General features: G+C 39.0%; 1 protein-coding gene across 1 annotated transcript in view; it reads left to right on the forward strand.

Annotated features, from left to right (window-relative positions):
• Positions 1–17623, forward strand: part of HRH3 (histamine receptor H3) — a 69445-nt gene that overhangs the window by 5194 nt on the left and 46628 nt on the right. Inside the window, exon 2 of the mRNA XM_044090415.1 lies at positions 15787–15953. Coding sequence (XP_043946350.1) covers positions 15787–15953 — 167 coding nt within the window. The remainder of the gene's footprint in view (positions 1–15786; positions 15954–17623) is intronic.

Genomic DNA, 17623 nt, shown 5'->3' on the forward strand with positions numbered 1-17623 from the left:
GTCATGCCGTGGGCAGGCCTGAATTTTTCCTTGTACATCTAACCACTCAGTCTTCTATTAAGACTGATGTGCTATGTGCAAACATGCATGTTTCCAGGTTGACATGTCCTACTTAGGATGGCTGAGAGTGCTGTTGCTTGGTATGAGTCCTACAGTCTTGTGACCACCATTTAGCTTCTGTTAGAGGCTGAGCCTGGGATGCATGCTGCCCTAATCCATGACATGAAGAAGAAAAGGTTCGGTCTTGGCTGCTCAACCTTTCAACTCTTATCTGGTTCTGAGGTAGCCATGTTGCTAATTGTTAGAGGCACAGGAGAATAGCCTGTGCCTTTGATAGTGGTATGGCTTGGATCCAAATATTCCTTGACAGCCAGCGATCTGAACTGTCTGTGCCAACAGCAGTAGACTATTAAAGTGAGCTTCTAAATACTATTTTTAAATTGCAAAATGGCCACATCACAGTGTCAATGATGCTGAGTCATGGGTATCGTGTTCTCACTCCCTCTATTAAGTTTTGTTAATTTACCATTAATGTGGCCACTTTACATAAATACAAATCAGCAAACAGCATTTAGTGAAAAGCATTGCAGATTTCCTCACTGTTTGTCTGATAGCCTGGCATCAGAAGTTTTAGGCTGATGAATGAGATGTAACCTAGTATTCTTACATTCAAACCTTTGTTTTCATTACTGGCATTCACATGATTTAGTTACTGTTATAGGTTATTGCCTTCTGCTTATGAATGCTTATGTTGCAGATTGTTCTTTTAGTCTGTGTTTTCTTGAATACATAGTTTTTCTATTACTTGTGCAGCAAACAGATCCCGTATTTGCAGTTAGTCAGGTTGGTATGCTTTTATACTGGATTATTTGTCTTTAGTCATGTCTAAATACAAGCACCTCTATACCGAGGTTCATAGGTAGGTACTAGGCTATCTGCCCGACGGCAATTATAAGCCTAGCCAGAGTGTGTCAGCTTTCGCTGCCCCATTGATTAATAACTGATCCTCTGTCAAGCAGAACCAATGAAGTGATCCCAGGGGTGTATTTTCTGTTACCCATCCACTCGTCAAGGTTTCTGTTGAAGAGTGTTGGTGAGGGGCTCTGCCTAATGTAGTTTGGAATTTTGTTCCAAAGCATGAGGAGTATCTGTGACAGGAATCTATCCCTCCAGTGTGTTCTATTTATTATTGTGGTGAGGTTTAGCTCACTAGAGCACGTGGCTTGCAGTGACTTGGATTTCTTTAGGTGGAGCATGTCCATCAATTCTGAGTTGGACATGGCTTTGTAAGTCAGGCAGAGATCACTACTGAGTAAGCGATATGCCACTGAGTACAGCTGGAGTTTTTTCAATCGGGCTGCATAGGACATATGTTTGGGGCCAGTAATCCTCTTGCTGAGGTACTTTTTGGTCTCTCCAGCTGTTGGAATTGTCTTGTGAGGTACATCCCAAATGGGGCATTGTACTCTATGATGGGTCTGATGAGTGACGAGTAGAGGGGCACTATAACCTCTTTATTTCTAGATGCAAACCCTTTAGTAATTATATGGGCCACATAGAGGGATTTCCTAACTACTTTGGCAATATGATTGTCAAAGGAGAGATTGCTATCTACCTGGGTCCCCAGATCTTTTATTACCTCTTCTGTATTAAGGGGGCTGCCACCTATGTGGTAATTCGTGGGTGTTTTGTTTTTCCAAACGGGATGACTATGCATTTTTTTGGCATTTAGCTTGAGGCCATGACTTTGACACCAGGTGTCCGTCTCAGTAAGGCTCTTTTGGAGGATGTCCGTGTCAGTCAGAGAGTCAGTTATGGCCCCCAGTTTGCAGTCATCGGCGAAGTTGGTTAGCCATAGTCCTCCTGTGTTTGCCTGTACTTCTGAGAAGTATATGCCAAACAGTCGGGGTCCCAGGACCGAGCCTTGCAGGACACCACTTGTGACTGGTTTAGAGTTGGACCTGGAGCCCACTATTCTTACCATGTGAGTTCTGTCTGTAAGCCAGTTGGCAACCCATCTCGTGACGTAGGGGTTTATGTTCAGGTTGGTGAGTTTTTCTGTAAGGGTCTATATTATATCCTCGAACGCTTAAAAAAGCGAACGCTGATTGATCAAACTTATTTTCACGAAACTGCAAAATATCGAAGCAGCAGAAACTCGAATTTTTTCCTAGGGAAAGAATTCGGTTGTCCGTTTCTGTTGCTTTGGTATTTTCAGTGTTATGGTGGAAAGTTACCGGTTGGATTCAGGTAAGTGTGCGATTGTGTGGATGTGAGTGTTAGGGTGATTTAGGTGAGTTAGGGTTAGGGCTTGGGTTAGGGGTGTGTGCGATTGAGTGGACATGAGGGTTAGGGCGGATTTAAGTGAGTTAGGGTTAGGGAGCGAGTGAGGTGAGTGCGCGATTGTGACGGACCTTAGGGTTAGGGTTTGGGTTAAGGTAAGTGGGTAGTTATTGGTGTGTGCATAGTTTAGTGTAGGGTTAGGTATCAGATTTTAGGTGTATGCGTGTGGATTTCTGTTTGTTTGGTGTGCTTGTGTTGTGTGTATGTGTTTTGGATCAGCGACTTTTTTCCCTGGGAAAAAAATCGCTGATCAGACAGTTCGAGATTGTAAGCTTTCACTTAAATTAGGTCGATCAATCAGCGTTCGCTTTTTTAAGCATTCGATGATATAATATAGACCCTTCTGTAATAACCGAGTGGGGAATGATGTTGAAAGCCTTGGCGAGGTCAAGGTAGGCTGTGTGAACAACCTTTCCCTCGTCTGTGGCCTTGGTGTCTGTTTTGAAGAAGTCAACCAAGTTTAGTAGGCATGATCTGCCCTTAAAGCCGAACTTGGTCGGGGTCAAGTGTTTGGAGGTTCCCAATGTCTTTGTTAATGAGTTCCATGATGATGCGCTCTATAGCCTTGCAGACCAGGCTAGTTAGGCTTATGGGGTGATAGTTAACAGGGTCAGTTGTGGCCCCTCCTTTGTGGAGTGGAATAACCATTGCTGTGTGCCATTCTATGGGCACGTCGCCTGTGGAGAGGCTGAGGTTGAACAGTGTGTTTAGGTGGGGGGGGGTTAGTTTGCTCTGTAGTTCATGCAAGACGCAGCCTAGGACACCATCTGGCCCCATTGACGCTGTGTTTTTGGCTTTTGAAAGGGCTATTTTCACCTGTGCGTCTGTGATTTCTAGAACACTACACTTTTCAGGTATTGTTGTGGGCCCTTTTGGGGATGGGGGGGTGAGGTTTGCACTGAATCTATCTGCCAGGATGTTGGCAATATCAGTAGGTTCAGTATATTTTCTGCTATTTGGCACTAGTTCAGTGCATATCTGCAAGTTGCCACTTAGATTCTTAACATAGCTAAAGAAGGCTTTGTGGTTATCTTTTGAATTCTTGGCTATTTTTATTTCAAAGTTAGCCTTGGATGATTTTATGAAGGACCTTAGTTTCTTACTGATACTGATCAGGGATGTCTTTCCTTCTTGGGATTTGCTTTTTTTCTGAACTAGTTTCCTCCTTCTATTGTATAGCCTGTTTATGGCAGGTGTCCACCAGTCTGGTTTCCTTCTCTTAGAGGAGTGAGTCCTGGTTTTGCTAGGAATGGCATGATCCATGCATCCTTGTAGGTGCTCATAGAGAGCATTTGTAAAGGTTTCTGCATCTTGGGCAGCATTATCCTTTAGCGTAGGGGCTGTGAAACTTACTGCCTCTGTCTTAAGTAAGGTGAAGTTTGCTTTAGAAAAGTTTTTACTGTGGTTTCCTTAGTTGGGGGTGGTGGTGGGGTGTGGACATCCAGAGTGATTAGTTTATGGTCTGATCTAACCAGTGACGGGTTGACCTCCGGTGTGGAACACCTGTCGCCCATGTTTGTGATGACCAGGTCCACTATGTTTTCACCTCTGGTAGGGGACTTTACCAGCTGATCCAGGGCATTTACGTTGATGAATTCCAGGAAGCGCTGGGCCTGTGAGTTTGTACTCCAGTAGTTTTCCCAGTTAATGGTAAGGTAATTGAAATCATCCAATATCAGGTTGTTCGGTAGGACCTTCATGTTTTCCAGTGTCTCCAGAAAAGTGGAGAGGTGGTCCTGAGTCATGGAGAGTGATCTGTAGCAGGCCACAATTTGCATTTCAGATTTGCCCAATGTTAGTTGCACATGGATGATCTCAGAGGTATCATGCTGCACCACTAACCTGGAGGTGTAGGTATCCTTGATGAATATGGATACACCCCCTCCTTTTCTGTTTCGGTCTGTGTTCTGTGGCTGAAAAATGTGGTACGAGTTGTAGCCCAGTAGTGCTGGGGTGCTCTCTGGAGCCTTGAACCAGGTTTCATTTTCTGCACAGATGTCAACGTTCTCCATACTGAGGAGTGCTTCGAGCGCATGCATTTTGAGATTTAAACTCCTGGCATTGAGCAGAGCTCAGCAGTGCTTTCCTTAGTAAGATCCAAATGAAAAAAATATATCTTTCAGCAAAATTATAAATTATGAATTTTAGGTGCTCAGCCCTAATACAACAGTATTTCAAAGGTTATTTTATCAAAAAACTTATAGCTAAGAGTGGTCAGTAGTAGTATCATGCAAGAGTGGCCAGTGGTAGTATCATGCAAGAGTGGCCAGTGGTAGTATCATGCAAGAGTGGCCAGTGGTAGTATCATGTAAGAGTGGCCAGTGGTAGTATCAGAGTAAGTGAATGAGTAAGGATTTCTATGTGTTTGTCCATGCATATGCGTGTCTGTGTATGTGTCCTGCAACAGACTGACATCCTGTCTAAGAATGATTGTCCACTTTATTCACAATAAGTCTTAGGACAAGATATGGTTTCCTCATAATAGGATAATGGAGGTATCAAGAAATTAATGAATTAATACATTATGCAAAATAATTTATTTTATAACATCTATAAGTTCGTGTTTTTAGTAGGCAAATGGTCTAGAAGACCAATGAGAAGGCTAGCCAGTGCAACTCATTCCATTTATAAATAAGTTAGCTGCCCTAAAAAAGGAGAGACATACTACATTCTACCTACTACATACTATGTACCACAAACAACACACTACATATTACATATTACGTACTACATACTATATACTACATTCTACATACTATGTACCACAAGCATACTACACACTGCTTATTACATACTACATGTTACATACCACAGGTTACATCCTGCATACTACATATTACATTATGCATACTACAACTATTTACTACATTCTACATACTATGTACCACAAACATACTACATGCTACATATTACATACGCTATGTTACATACTACATGTTACACGCTACATACTACATTCTGTATACTACATACTATTTACTACATTCTACATACTATGTACCACAAACGACATATTACACTCTACTTAATACATACTACTTATTACATAATATGTACTACATACTACATACTAAATACTAAATGCTACACACAACATGTTACATACTGCATACTACATACTCTGGATTAAATTTTCAAATGCCCATCCAAGCACTGAGGCTGGATTTAAAAGAGGTAAAATAAAGAGGTAAAATGCAGTATTGTTTGACATGGAAGGGAAGTATGTTCCCCAGGGAAGGGATACACAAGGTTACACACCTGTTATGTGATGATGAGTACTGATTAGGTAATGGCTGTACTACCAGCCTTCTACTAACCATGAAATACCTCCATGTGTAACAGTCTGCATTACTGTTTGGTCAGGGCAGCTTCTTCAATTTCTATGGATTCTCAGCTGCACATTGGCGCTCATGTTGGCATGTTAACGTTTACTTAACTCCTACTGTTTCCACAAGAACCCAACCAGAGAATATGCAACAAAAATACACATTTTCATTTTATTATTGCATAAATGCTGAACAAGATGTTCATTTTCTTGGCTACAAGGTACATAACAAAAGCTGATATACTTATTAATTAACTGTAACATCTCCTGTAAATCATGTTGTTGTATCTTTCGGATTTTCCCGGTTAGGGGTCGCCACAGCGGAACTCCGGTCCACTAATGATTGGCAGTAGATTTTTACATGCCAAGTTGCCAGCTCTGACGCACAACCTTCAACGAAGGTACGCCCATTCACGCATGTCTCCACACAGAAGACGCTCTAGCTGAGAATCGAACAGAACAACGTCTTACTGTGAGGTGACAACGCTACCACAGCACCACCACTGCAGTACTATCTCCTATAAATAAAGTAAATCCAATAAAATGACCAAGTGAGAGAGGTGTATATGAAATGAACATTTAAATTAAATACTCACATGAGAATTACAACCATGCTACAATGAATTAAGATAAGTATTATCATGGTCAAAACAGATTTTATTAACTAACAAAATTCTAATTTTCTTGTCTGAAACACTTATTGACTCAATACAGCCACCCTGTTCATATATTTGCTTGTAGGTGTCAGTTTGTCCTGTATCAGCTTGCAGATAGGCCTGATGTGACTGTGTAGGATTCCATTACAGTTAATGTAAATATGGAAGGATATACAGCTGTTTACAGTAGCCATGTTAACAATAACAAATCCTTTCATTTGATATTTAAATTAAATGCACCCTGATTATGCCCTTTGAAGAACATTCTTTTAGTCTTATTGTTTAAGATTAATGTCTTTTGAATTGTTTATGAAGCCTAACAAAGTTATTCCACGAGGCTGACAAGATCATCACTGGATTTAGTCACTACATGGTCATGTGTATATTGAAATATCCTGTTATTTTTTGTTATTTTTGATAGAATTAAGAACAACATCTTATGCAATAATAAGAAAAGTAAGGACAATAGAACAAGTTGTGGAGAGCATGCTTGTCAGATTTGAAAAGTCATCAGATTTGTTTATGATATTGTTGTATCACTGAAGTAATTGTTAAGATATTCTTTAAAGTATATGGTCATGTTATTAGAATAGCTTTAAGGAGTGGAATATTCATGTGGGGCATACAAAAATCAAACTCCTAACATTTCACCTACCTTTTAATGACCTCAGAGTTAATCTGTGCTATCCAGGCCTTGTCATACTTCCACTCTAAGCCATCATCTTTAGATATAAAGATGGGTCTTTGAAAATGTGTGTAGTATTTTAAGCAAATTCATACTTAAGTCTGGACTCAGCTATGCAAACTGTATATACAAGACATAACAGAGTCATAGCTTAAATCCCACTCACTCACTCACTCACTCACTCACTCACTCACTCACTCACTCACTCACTCACTCACTCACTCACTCACTCACTCACTCACCTTTCCCTCTTCCCTGGAGGGACATGTTGGAAATAGTCTAAGCAATATAATACAAACTACTGTTTCCGAGCTACATATTCCAATTTATCTTGCCTGATCAACAAGCATTCCCACATCAGCATTGAGAATATTCCTTACAGGTTCCCTCCAGGGGTCCATCCTTGTAATGTATCCAAGCCACATCAACTGGCTTACTGGGTTTGAAGGAAAAGCAGTATTAGTATGTGAGGCTTCCCCAAAGTACCAAACTACTCACTCTGATTTGGACATTAAGCCCAGAAACCATTTTGTGAAGGCTCATTTCTCATTTCCAGTCTTGTAGCCATAATCTCTTTTTTTTTTTTTACTCACAATACATGACTCATGCTCATAAGTGATAATGAGGAAGATGGCTGACTATTAAACAGGAGATTGACCAGTAAAACAAAAGACTAACTAGTAAAATAAAAACTCTGTAAGAAAACTTCAATCCTGTTTCACTACCACATATCAGTTCATCTCTTATAAGACCACAGATACGTTCATATTATTCTTGTGATATGCTCCCCCTTTTTTCATTCAGTGCCTGTTTCACCTCCTCTTTCATACCACGTATCAGTTCATCTCTTGTAAGACCACAGATACTTTCATATTATTCTCATGATATGCTCCCCCTTTTTATCATTCGGTACCTGTTTCACCCACTGAACAGTTCATTCTTTTCTGGGAAGAGTACCATGGCCTCAGATTCCATGGTGATGACTATCATCCCAGCCACTTGACATTTAACACTCAAGTCCATGGTCATATGAGGACAAAAGCATTTCATAGGCAAAGGGTATAGATGTTGCCTCTAAGTCCCCAAACTGGGCGCTTGTTCAACCTCATCTCTGTCTTGATATCCTGTCTGTCCAGCCTCAGCTCTATCTTGATATCTTGTTTGCAAAAATCCTGAACAAAAATTGTGACAAGATGTATCCTTAATAGAATCTCGATCCAACTTTGAATCATTGTCATCATCATCAAACACCCCTTTTTTCCATGTTCCACATGAAGTCAGTGTCATATCAAATGTCACCATGTCTCTTGATTCAGTAGCACCCCTGTATCTTTATCAACTGTTATGTCTAAATGTTGCAGGTCTTCTCTCACACAGTATATCCATCTTTCAGCTGGACATCCTCATTTCCTCTTGCTTTATTCCTGTCCCTCCCAAATCTTCTTCACCAAACCAGTTTCTTCCTTTCTGCACATGTGCTAAAACCACATTAATCTGTTTTATTTTTTTACATTTTTCTGTAATTGGAGCTACTTTGACTTCTGCTCTTATGTCCTCATGTCTTCATCAGTCCCACAGTGTGCATCCCACCACCTGTCTCAGGCACTTCATCTCCATCGTCTCTAGCTTCCTCAGCTGCTCTGCCTTCACTACCCAGGTTCCTGTACCATACAGTAGTTCTGGTTGCACCACTGTTTTGTACACCTTACTTTTCAGCTTCTTTAGCATTCTTCTGTCATACATAACCCGTGACACTCTGTGCCATTTGGCCGCATCCCCTATAATGCTAGCATTGACCTTCTCCTTAAACCCCCTTCTACGTTACTTGAAGCTGTTACCCTGCTCCATTATTGTCCTTCCATCTCAGTTTTCAGCCATGTCTAATTTTTCCCATTTGCAATCATGACAACCATTTTATCTGTACTCAGTTTTATCCCATGTGTTTTCAGTTTTGCATTCCATTACCCTATATTTTCTTAAATTCTCCTTCTTGAATTTGTTACTGCTTCTACTTTTCCTTTACCCCTTCAGTGACTCCTTCTTGCTGTCACTTGATAGTTTAAAATGATACTTTAATGCTTTATTTTTCATGTTATGTTAAATTATCCTTCCTGATAATGTTAAAGCTTCTGTCTTTTATTTGCTGCTTATTGGTTCATTGCTGTTCTTGTTTGATAATTTAATATGATAATTTAATGTTAGGTTTCTCCTTCCTGACATTGTTAAAGATTCTTTATCCCTTCATTAGTTCATTAGCATTACCACTTGATAGCATAATAAAATAGTTTAATGTTATGATATGCTTGCTCGTTTGTTTATGATGTACTTGCTGTGTGTTGTGTTGAATGTCTGGCTTGTGCTCGGGCCATGGTCAAAATGATCCTTGGATCAATCCACAGCCCAATTAAAAAAAAAAATCTGCAAAGAAATACATAATACATTTACTGTTATATTCCAATACTTTAGGTAAAACTAAACATGCACGTTTCTGTTAAAGTGGCAATATATGGCATGCCTCAGAGTGAGGACTGAAAGTTTTCATATCCTAATTTTGTAAGGTGTTGTGCAACACAGCTGCCTGTTTGCAGTTACAGTGGACATTGCAACATAACTGACTTGCATAGAAGTTGAAACATTGTTGTTATACTGTTACAGCAATGTGTGTGACGTTTCAAATTGGCTAGATTTTCATTTTGGCTGTTTGATCTTGATATTTATTTGATAACTCTATCTGAAAAACAGTGTGGCTATGCTTTTTAACATTTATTACTGACCAAAATGCTTTCTTGTGTTGTAAACTGTAACATGTTACATCGCTTGGTTTCAAGTTATCTGATGCTAAATAGACTTGAATCCAGTTACAGTTGATTAACTTGATTTCTGTTTGGTTTCCTTGCACCATTATTTAACTTAATTTCATTTTTAATTTCATTTTATTTTACACTTTGTTGAATGATCCCACTCTGTGGAACCAGTGCCACACATTGCTGTATTTTTACTTGAAATTTTTGAAAAAGGACAGTCTAATGTACCTTGTCAGTTGGAATTGAAGCTGGATGCATTTCGCATACTCTGGGCAAATTGTCATTAGTATTGATAAGGAAAAAAAAAACAAATACCTGGTTAAATACATGTTTTAACTGCTGAATCTTACCATATAAAATAACTTTCTGAATAACTAAAATGTCTAAGAGCTACTCAACTGAAATAGTTGCCCACAGAATTTATCCCCTAAAATGCAAAGGGCTATTCATTTTGTTTATCATAAGTTTCATCTGGTTGGTCAGTACTTGCTATCACCAGAAAATGCATCACTAGAAGATGGAAAACTAGCTGCCCACCCACTGTTGAGGATTTCTTGTCTTCAGTGAAAGACCTGGCAATCAAAGAAACTAAGACCAAAGAACTTAGAATCTATCCAAATACATTTGTTAATAATCCTTGGACAAAAGTTTTACCACTTATTGAGACTTTACAAATGGACCACAACTCTTTCTTAACTGATACTTATACTAAAGAACTTGTGTATTTTAACTGTGATCTGCAGTTTTGCTACAGGCCTATGTGTATATTTTAAATAGTTTTTAACTTGTTTGTTAATAATTTGTCTTAGAATGAGAATACTGTTTGTCATTTGTTGTCTTTTACTTTTCTTGGAAAACTTAATAAAATATTTTTAGAAAAAAAAATTCATCTGGGTCTGTATTGTGTACTAGCAATGTTACCCTGGGATTTTGACAAACCTGTCACTATTTCACTGCTGTGAGATTTGAAACTGCTGTAATACTACAAAGTGAGGCCCAAAACTTAGTGCTATTCTATTTATTTTATATAGGAACTACAGTAACAAATGTGCTCACATCAGCGGTCTGTATATTTTATATAGAAACTACAGTAACAATGATACTCACCTCAATGGTCTATATATTTTATATAGGAACTGCAGTAACAAAGGTGCTCACCTCAATGGTCTGCATATTTTATAATGGAACTACAGTAACAAAGGTGCTCACCTCAGTGGTCTGCATATTTTATATAGGAACAACAGCACCAAAGGTACTCACCTCAATGGTCTGTATATTTTATATAAGAACTGCAGTAGCAAAGGTGCTCATTTCAATGGCCTGTATATTTTTTATATATTTACTTTATTTATTTAACATTTGTTTACCGGAAACGTCTGACTTGGAATGAGCCAATTTTCACAGGAGGCCTAGGGAGAAATGCTCCAAATGCCTATCTTTGGAACTTGGGAGGAAACTGGAGCACCTGGAGAAAACCAACACGGATGCAGGGAGGACATGCACACTCTGCACAGAAGGCACTGCAGCTGAAAATCAAACCAGAGAACCTCTTGCTGTGAGGTGACAACGCAAACCACTGCACCACTGTGCTGTCCAACAATGGTGCTCGCCTCGCCTATATTTTATATAGGAACTACAGTAATAAAGGTGCTGACCTCAATGGTCTGTATATTTTATATAGGAACTATAGTAGCAACAGTGCCCACCTCAATGGTAAACTCTCTTATTGTTTGTACTTATGTCTTCTTCTGCTTCCTGCTCATCACTGATTTGCTCCATGGACTCATGACTTGGGGGGACCACACGCATCCCCCTCCCTCCCAATCAGTCACTGCCCCCTTGGTTTAAACTACACTGTTCTTCTCCAACTATCCCTCATGGCACACATCTTAGTACTTCTCTAAAATTGTTTAACCATCAGAATTATCCAATGTTTATTGTTTCTGTACTTGTTTATAAACTGGTACTTCTTCAGCTCAGAACATTACCATTGCAAATACTCATCCCCCAAGCACCAGTATACTCAATCTTGCTCTCACCAATGCACCTGGTATTTGCTTCTTGTCCTTTGTGATACACTCACTGGTCAGGTCAGATCACTGTGCTCAGTCAACCCAGGTTCAGTTAGCAGCTCAATCAACTGATGGATCATCAGAGAGGGATGGGAGTACCTGTCCTGGGGACAGGAAACTCACTGGTGATGCACACTAAGAACTGAGCACTCGCTGGTGATGTGCCCTAAGGACAGAGCACTCACTGGTGATGTGCCCTAAGGACAGAGCACTCACTGGTGATGTGGCCTAAGGACAGAGCACTCCCTGGTGATGTGCCCTAAGGACAGGGGTCTATATTTGAACATCAACAGCTAAAAACAGTGAACACCCTTACCTCAACACAGCTTTAGCGAGGGCACTAAATCTCAAATGGCCAGAACAGCAATTTTTTTCCTAGGGAAAAAATGTCTAGGCCAACAAAAAAAAACAAACAAACTGACAGACAAAATAAAGTGGGAGGCTTCTCCCCCTAAAACCCCTCACCCCCCTACTTAAATATACCAACTCCGAGATTGCACTACAGTGGAGAAAATGGCAAATTCCTGACAATGGACCAGCGATTAGGTACAACAGAGTATCTGATAACTAGCTGTATTCTTTTTTACTCTTTGCTGAGTACGTTAGTGTCTGAAATGGTATTCATACTGGCTGGGGGATATTTGGCCACAGCACCAAGGAAACTGAAGAAGAAGATACAAAAAATGTGCTCTTGAAATGAAATAGAACAAGAAGTTTTGGGATAGGGTGTGTAACATTAGCAAAATCGAGGCAATTAAAACTTTTGAGTCCGGACATGGTATTATAAGCAAATTATAAAACGATCTGGGGAATAGATGTACAAAAAATGGGCAGAATACTAATTACAAATCTGTGGTATGTATGGAAATGCAGACGTCATGAACATTTACATAACAAGCAATAGAATTGGAATGAAATAATGGAAAATGTGAAAGTTTTGTTTATGACCGAGTGAGGGGCTGAAAAAATGACATTGTTGTGTTTAGCATATAACAGTGCTGTACATTTTTTTCTTTTTTTAGATTAATTTCTTTCTTTCATAAATATTAATTATGAAATAATATTTATATTCATATCAGATTTTATAATAAAGAATCCCTGGTGTTTTTGATGTTAACCATTTGAAATGTTGGGACTCCCCAGAGCGAGTCCCAATATGAAGACTAAATGACTGAAAGATCAGATTTGTATATACCAAGTCAGACATGTCATTTCTCAGAAAACTCCCTTTCTTCAAGGTATGGCAGTCTTGGAGTTGGTATATATAAGTTCAGGGTATGTGGAGGTGCTTGCCCCTCCTGTAAAAAGAAGTTTTAAGAAGAGGGATTTTTGAGATTCGCTCTTCTCCTGTGTTTTTTATCTTTTTTTCAGCTTGTTGGCATTCAGCATTTCAAATACTGACATTTCAGTAGGGAGATGTTTTTGACAGGTGTCCTGGAATCTTTTACATCCACCTGAGCTGTCAGTCACCAACTCCCATACATGTGAAGTAGAGTTCATCAATGACCCTATTTAATTATAACCTTTACCAGTGGATTGGAAATTAGAAATTCATTCCTGGTCTGATCCCCATGTCTCTGATAGACAGAGGCAGACAGTAATGCCCAAACTAACATACCCCCACATAACCTAGAAACTTCCTTACTATCATATCCCCTCCGTATAAACCCCTGTGATACATAGGGACACAATTGGCTTGGATTGTATAGCCAGGTTTATAAAGGCCCTGGTGGTTGTTAGCTTTGTATATACCTATGAATATAGGTAGATGGAATCTCAGTTTAACCCCCATCCTTGAGAATGGCACATTCAGGAGTGCAGCACCTCCCTCTAATGCTGCACTGCCATTTTAGTAACAGAAGATTAACCCATTATCTTCTCATCTTTTCACCTGAAATGTGAGTGTGCTATCTGAAATGTGAGAGCGCTATCTGAAATGTGAGAGTGCTATCTGAAATGTGAGAGTGCTATCTGAAATGTGAGAGTGCTATCTGAAATGTGAGAGTGCTATCTGAAATGTGAGTGTGCTATGTGTTTGGTGCTCAAATATAACATGTTTGTATATAATTATGCTTGCCATTTACCCTTGTTGTAGCATCTTGGTTTACAAGGAGTTTGAGAAAAGCTGGTTCACTTTCTAGGTTAACTAATTAATAAAATAAAAAAAAGGAAAATCTAATGAGAGGAAAAGACCTGCACTAGATGAAGTCTGAGCAGAAATGTCATAGGTTCATAGGTTCATAGGTTCATAGGTTTATAGGTTCATAGGTTCATAGGTTCATAGGTTTATAGGTTCATAGGTTCATAAGTGGGTACTAGGCTATCGGCCGTAAGGCCTATACAAGCCTACCCATAACACTTCCCTGGCTATTTCTTCCCACAGTATTTACTTCCCTGGACCCCTGTCTAGCAGGGCAACTGACATGATCCCCAGGGTCAATTTCCTGTCTCCCATCCAATCATCAAGGTTCCTTTTGAAGAAGGCCAAGGAGGCACTCTGCTTGACATGTATGGGCAGTCTATTTCAGAGTCTGGGGAGTCTGTGCGTCAGGAACCTATCCCTCCAGCATGTCTTATTCATTGTGATGACAAGGTTTAGATCTCTGGAGTGTGTGGCTCTAAGGGATTGGGATTTCTTTAAGTGTAGCATGTCCAGCAGCTCTGGGTTTGACATGGCCTTGTATGTTAAGCAGAGATCACCTCGCCAAGTGAACAAAATATTGCCTTATATCATTAAGCAAGATGGAACAGTGCAACAGCAAAGTTGCAAAGTTTGCCACAAACTCTAAATATCACACACACCACTGTAAACCACTCCTAGAATTAAACTGGCTTGAACTCCCCAACCAGCTTGCCTTTATTCAGCTGTCCACCTTACACAACCTTATTTTCAAGCCGACTGCCTGCCTTGCACTAGCCAGTCTAGTCACACCTTACACACCAAATCGATCCCTATGATCAGAAGACAAAAATCTCTTAGCTGTCTCAAAACCCACAAGAAAACCAGGTCACACTCTGTATTCATACTCTGTCTCTATACTTTAGAATTCACTACTTCTAGCTACCAGGTCTATGCCTGGCCTAACCCATTTCAAAGCCTCTTTAAAAATCATCTGAAAAATACATGGCTCTGCTCCTGCATACAGCCTCCCTAATGCTCTGACTGCTATTTTTCTAATTGAAACTAACATTCTGTTTTTCATGTATTATAATAGTCGGTGTCACTCATTGCACTATCTACGTACTATTTTTTTTGGACGCTATCTACGTTGTGTATGGTGAGAGTGACTATTATTGTCTGTAATGTTTTAACTCTATAGAACTGTCTAGATGTGGAGTGATATGTTGTAACATCTTGTAACATAGCTTGTTCTTTCAACTTATTTTTGTAAAGTAGTTCTAATGTAATTTGTATTGGATTGGATTATACTGTATTTGTATTGCACTGTATGTCTGCTGAAAATGGGTTCTGTAGACCCATTCAGACCATCTGGGTAAACAAATGTCAAATAAATAAATAAAAAATAAATCAGAAAAACCAGAGTCATTTAACTATTAGCATTTTTGGTTGCCTAAAAATGATGTCATTACTACAATTTAGTGGGAAATAGATGCTGTAACCATGTATGTGCAGTGTTCCACAAAGAGCTGTCTGTTTGTATTTGTTGCACAAATTCAAGAGAGAGTTGTGATACATAATTGATTCACAGTGGTTTGGACTACAAACAGACAATATTAAACAGAGTTGAAGGTACCAAAACTGGGAAAAATGTTAAAATTGATTGGTAAGTAACAGGTGTAGAATTTACAAAGACAGGAAAAAGCATCACTTACTCTGCTCAATGGATGCTTCTGTAGGATATGTCTTCAGAATGACTCACACCTTTTGCTTTCTTTACAGGTGCTTTCTGCATTCCTTTGTATATACCCTATGAGCTAACGGGGAAGTGGCAGTTAGGAAAAGACTTGTGCAAACTCTGGCTCGTTCTGGATTACCTAATGTGTACATCTTCAGCATTTAACATAGTCCTGATTAGTTACGACAGATTTCTTTCTGTAACTCGACCGGTAAGTAACTTCTTTTGTTAGTGTAAAATAAAGCATTTAGCTTACAAGATAAGTGTCCCCTGCCTGCACAGATTCCTTTGATATATTTAGATGTATTCTCATGCTCATATCATTGCATAAACACCCCAACTTATTAAAGGAAACTATTCATAGTGGTTCAAACACAGAATGTACCAGCTGGTCATTACTTGATGTATTTTCCATGTACTCTGTGTAGCTTTATTCAATATTTGGTCAGGGAAGGAACACTGCAGTTTGTTTTGTTTCTTTGTACATTTTGCATGCACATGGAGTTAAGTAATTTAACAATAGTGACGATGCACATAGTAGTCTAAGAATAAAGCTACAATGATCCAAGTATGGAGTTCTTTGCTATTAGTCATCCAAGGAGGTTCCCTCACAGGTTTCTTTATCAAATCTGCTCTTGCTTGGTGAATGTCTATGTCTCTGACTCCTTCATATACATCCTTTTATATTCGTCTAGAAGACATAAGTCTTTTTGTTTCTTATTAAGTCTCTTCTCATTACCTAAGAGAAAAAAATATAAGTAAAACAAGAAACATTTTTTAAATAAAAATTGCTTTTTATTCAGTCACTCTAAAAAGTAAAAAGTAAGGAAAAAAGTGAAAACTTTGCAAAAGAAGCACAGACAAGCTGATTTCATAAAAACATCTGTGGTTGGTTTTGCTAATTTTGGTAATGAGGTACCAGAAGAAGTAGTAGGAATCAACGAAACCAACCTCGTATGCTTTTCTGAAATCAGCTTGTCTGTGTTTCTTTTGCAAAGTTTTCACTCTTCTGCCTTATTTTTCTTAGTTTTTAGAGGGACTGAATAAAAAGCAATACTTTATTTAAAAATCTTTTTTTAGAATATTTTTATTATTATTATTATTAAAATGCTTTTTACTGAAACTGAATTTGTGGCTCTGCCTCTTTGTGGTTCTGTCACGCTCCTTGATGCACTGAGCTGTCCAGGCTGCTGAAGTACTTGTCTGTTGCATAATGATTGATTCCCACTGGATGTAGATGCTTCCTGCATTGCTGAATTCCCACCTTTTTAATTTTTTTTAAGTAAAAATATAAGTAAAAAAAGATTTTTTAATTAAATAATGCTTTTTATTCAGTCACTCTAAAAAGCAAAAAATAAGGAAGAAGTGTGAAAACTTTGCAAAAGAAACACAAACAAGCTGATTTCAGAAAAGCATTCAATGTTGGTTTTGCTGATTCTGGTAATGAAGTACCAGAAGTAGCAGAAATCAACAAAACCAACCTGGTGCGCTTTTCTGAAATCAGCTTGTCTGTGATTCTTTTGCAAACTTTTCACATTTCTTCCTTATTTTTTACTTTTAGAGTGACTGAATGAAAAACATTCTTTATTTAAAAAAATCTTTTTTTTTTACTTATATTTTTACTTAAAAACTAAAAAAAGCTGGGAAGTCAGCAATCCAGGTAATACCTGCATCAATTGGGAAGCATACCTCTGCCCCCCCATCAGTAAAACAGGACATCCCCAGTACCTGCCCCCTCCCCTCATCTCTAGGGAGCGAGTCATCACTGCCCTCTGAAAGGCAAAAAATACAGCCTCCATGGGACCCGATAACATACCAGGCAGCATCCTACATGAACTCAGGCAGGAACTTGCAGCACCATTAGGCACCCTATTCAACTAA

This window comes from Protopterus annectens, chromosome 12.part0, assembly GCF_019279795.1.
Source record: "Protopterus annectens isolate FY-2018-M chromosome 12.part0, PAN1.0, whole genome shotgun sequence".
Taxonomy (NCBI): Eukaryota; Metazoa; Chordata; order Ceratodontiformes; family Protopteridae; genus Protopterus; species Protopterus annectens.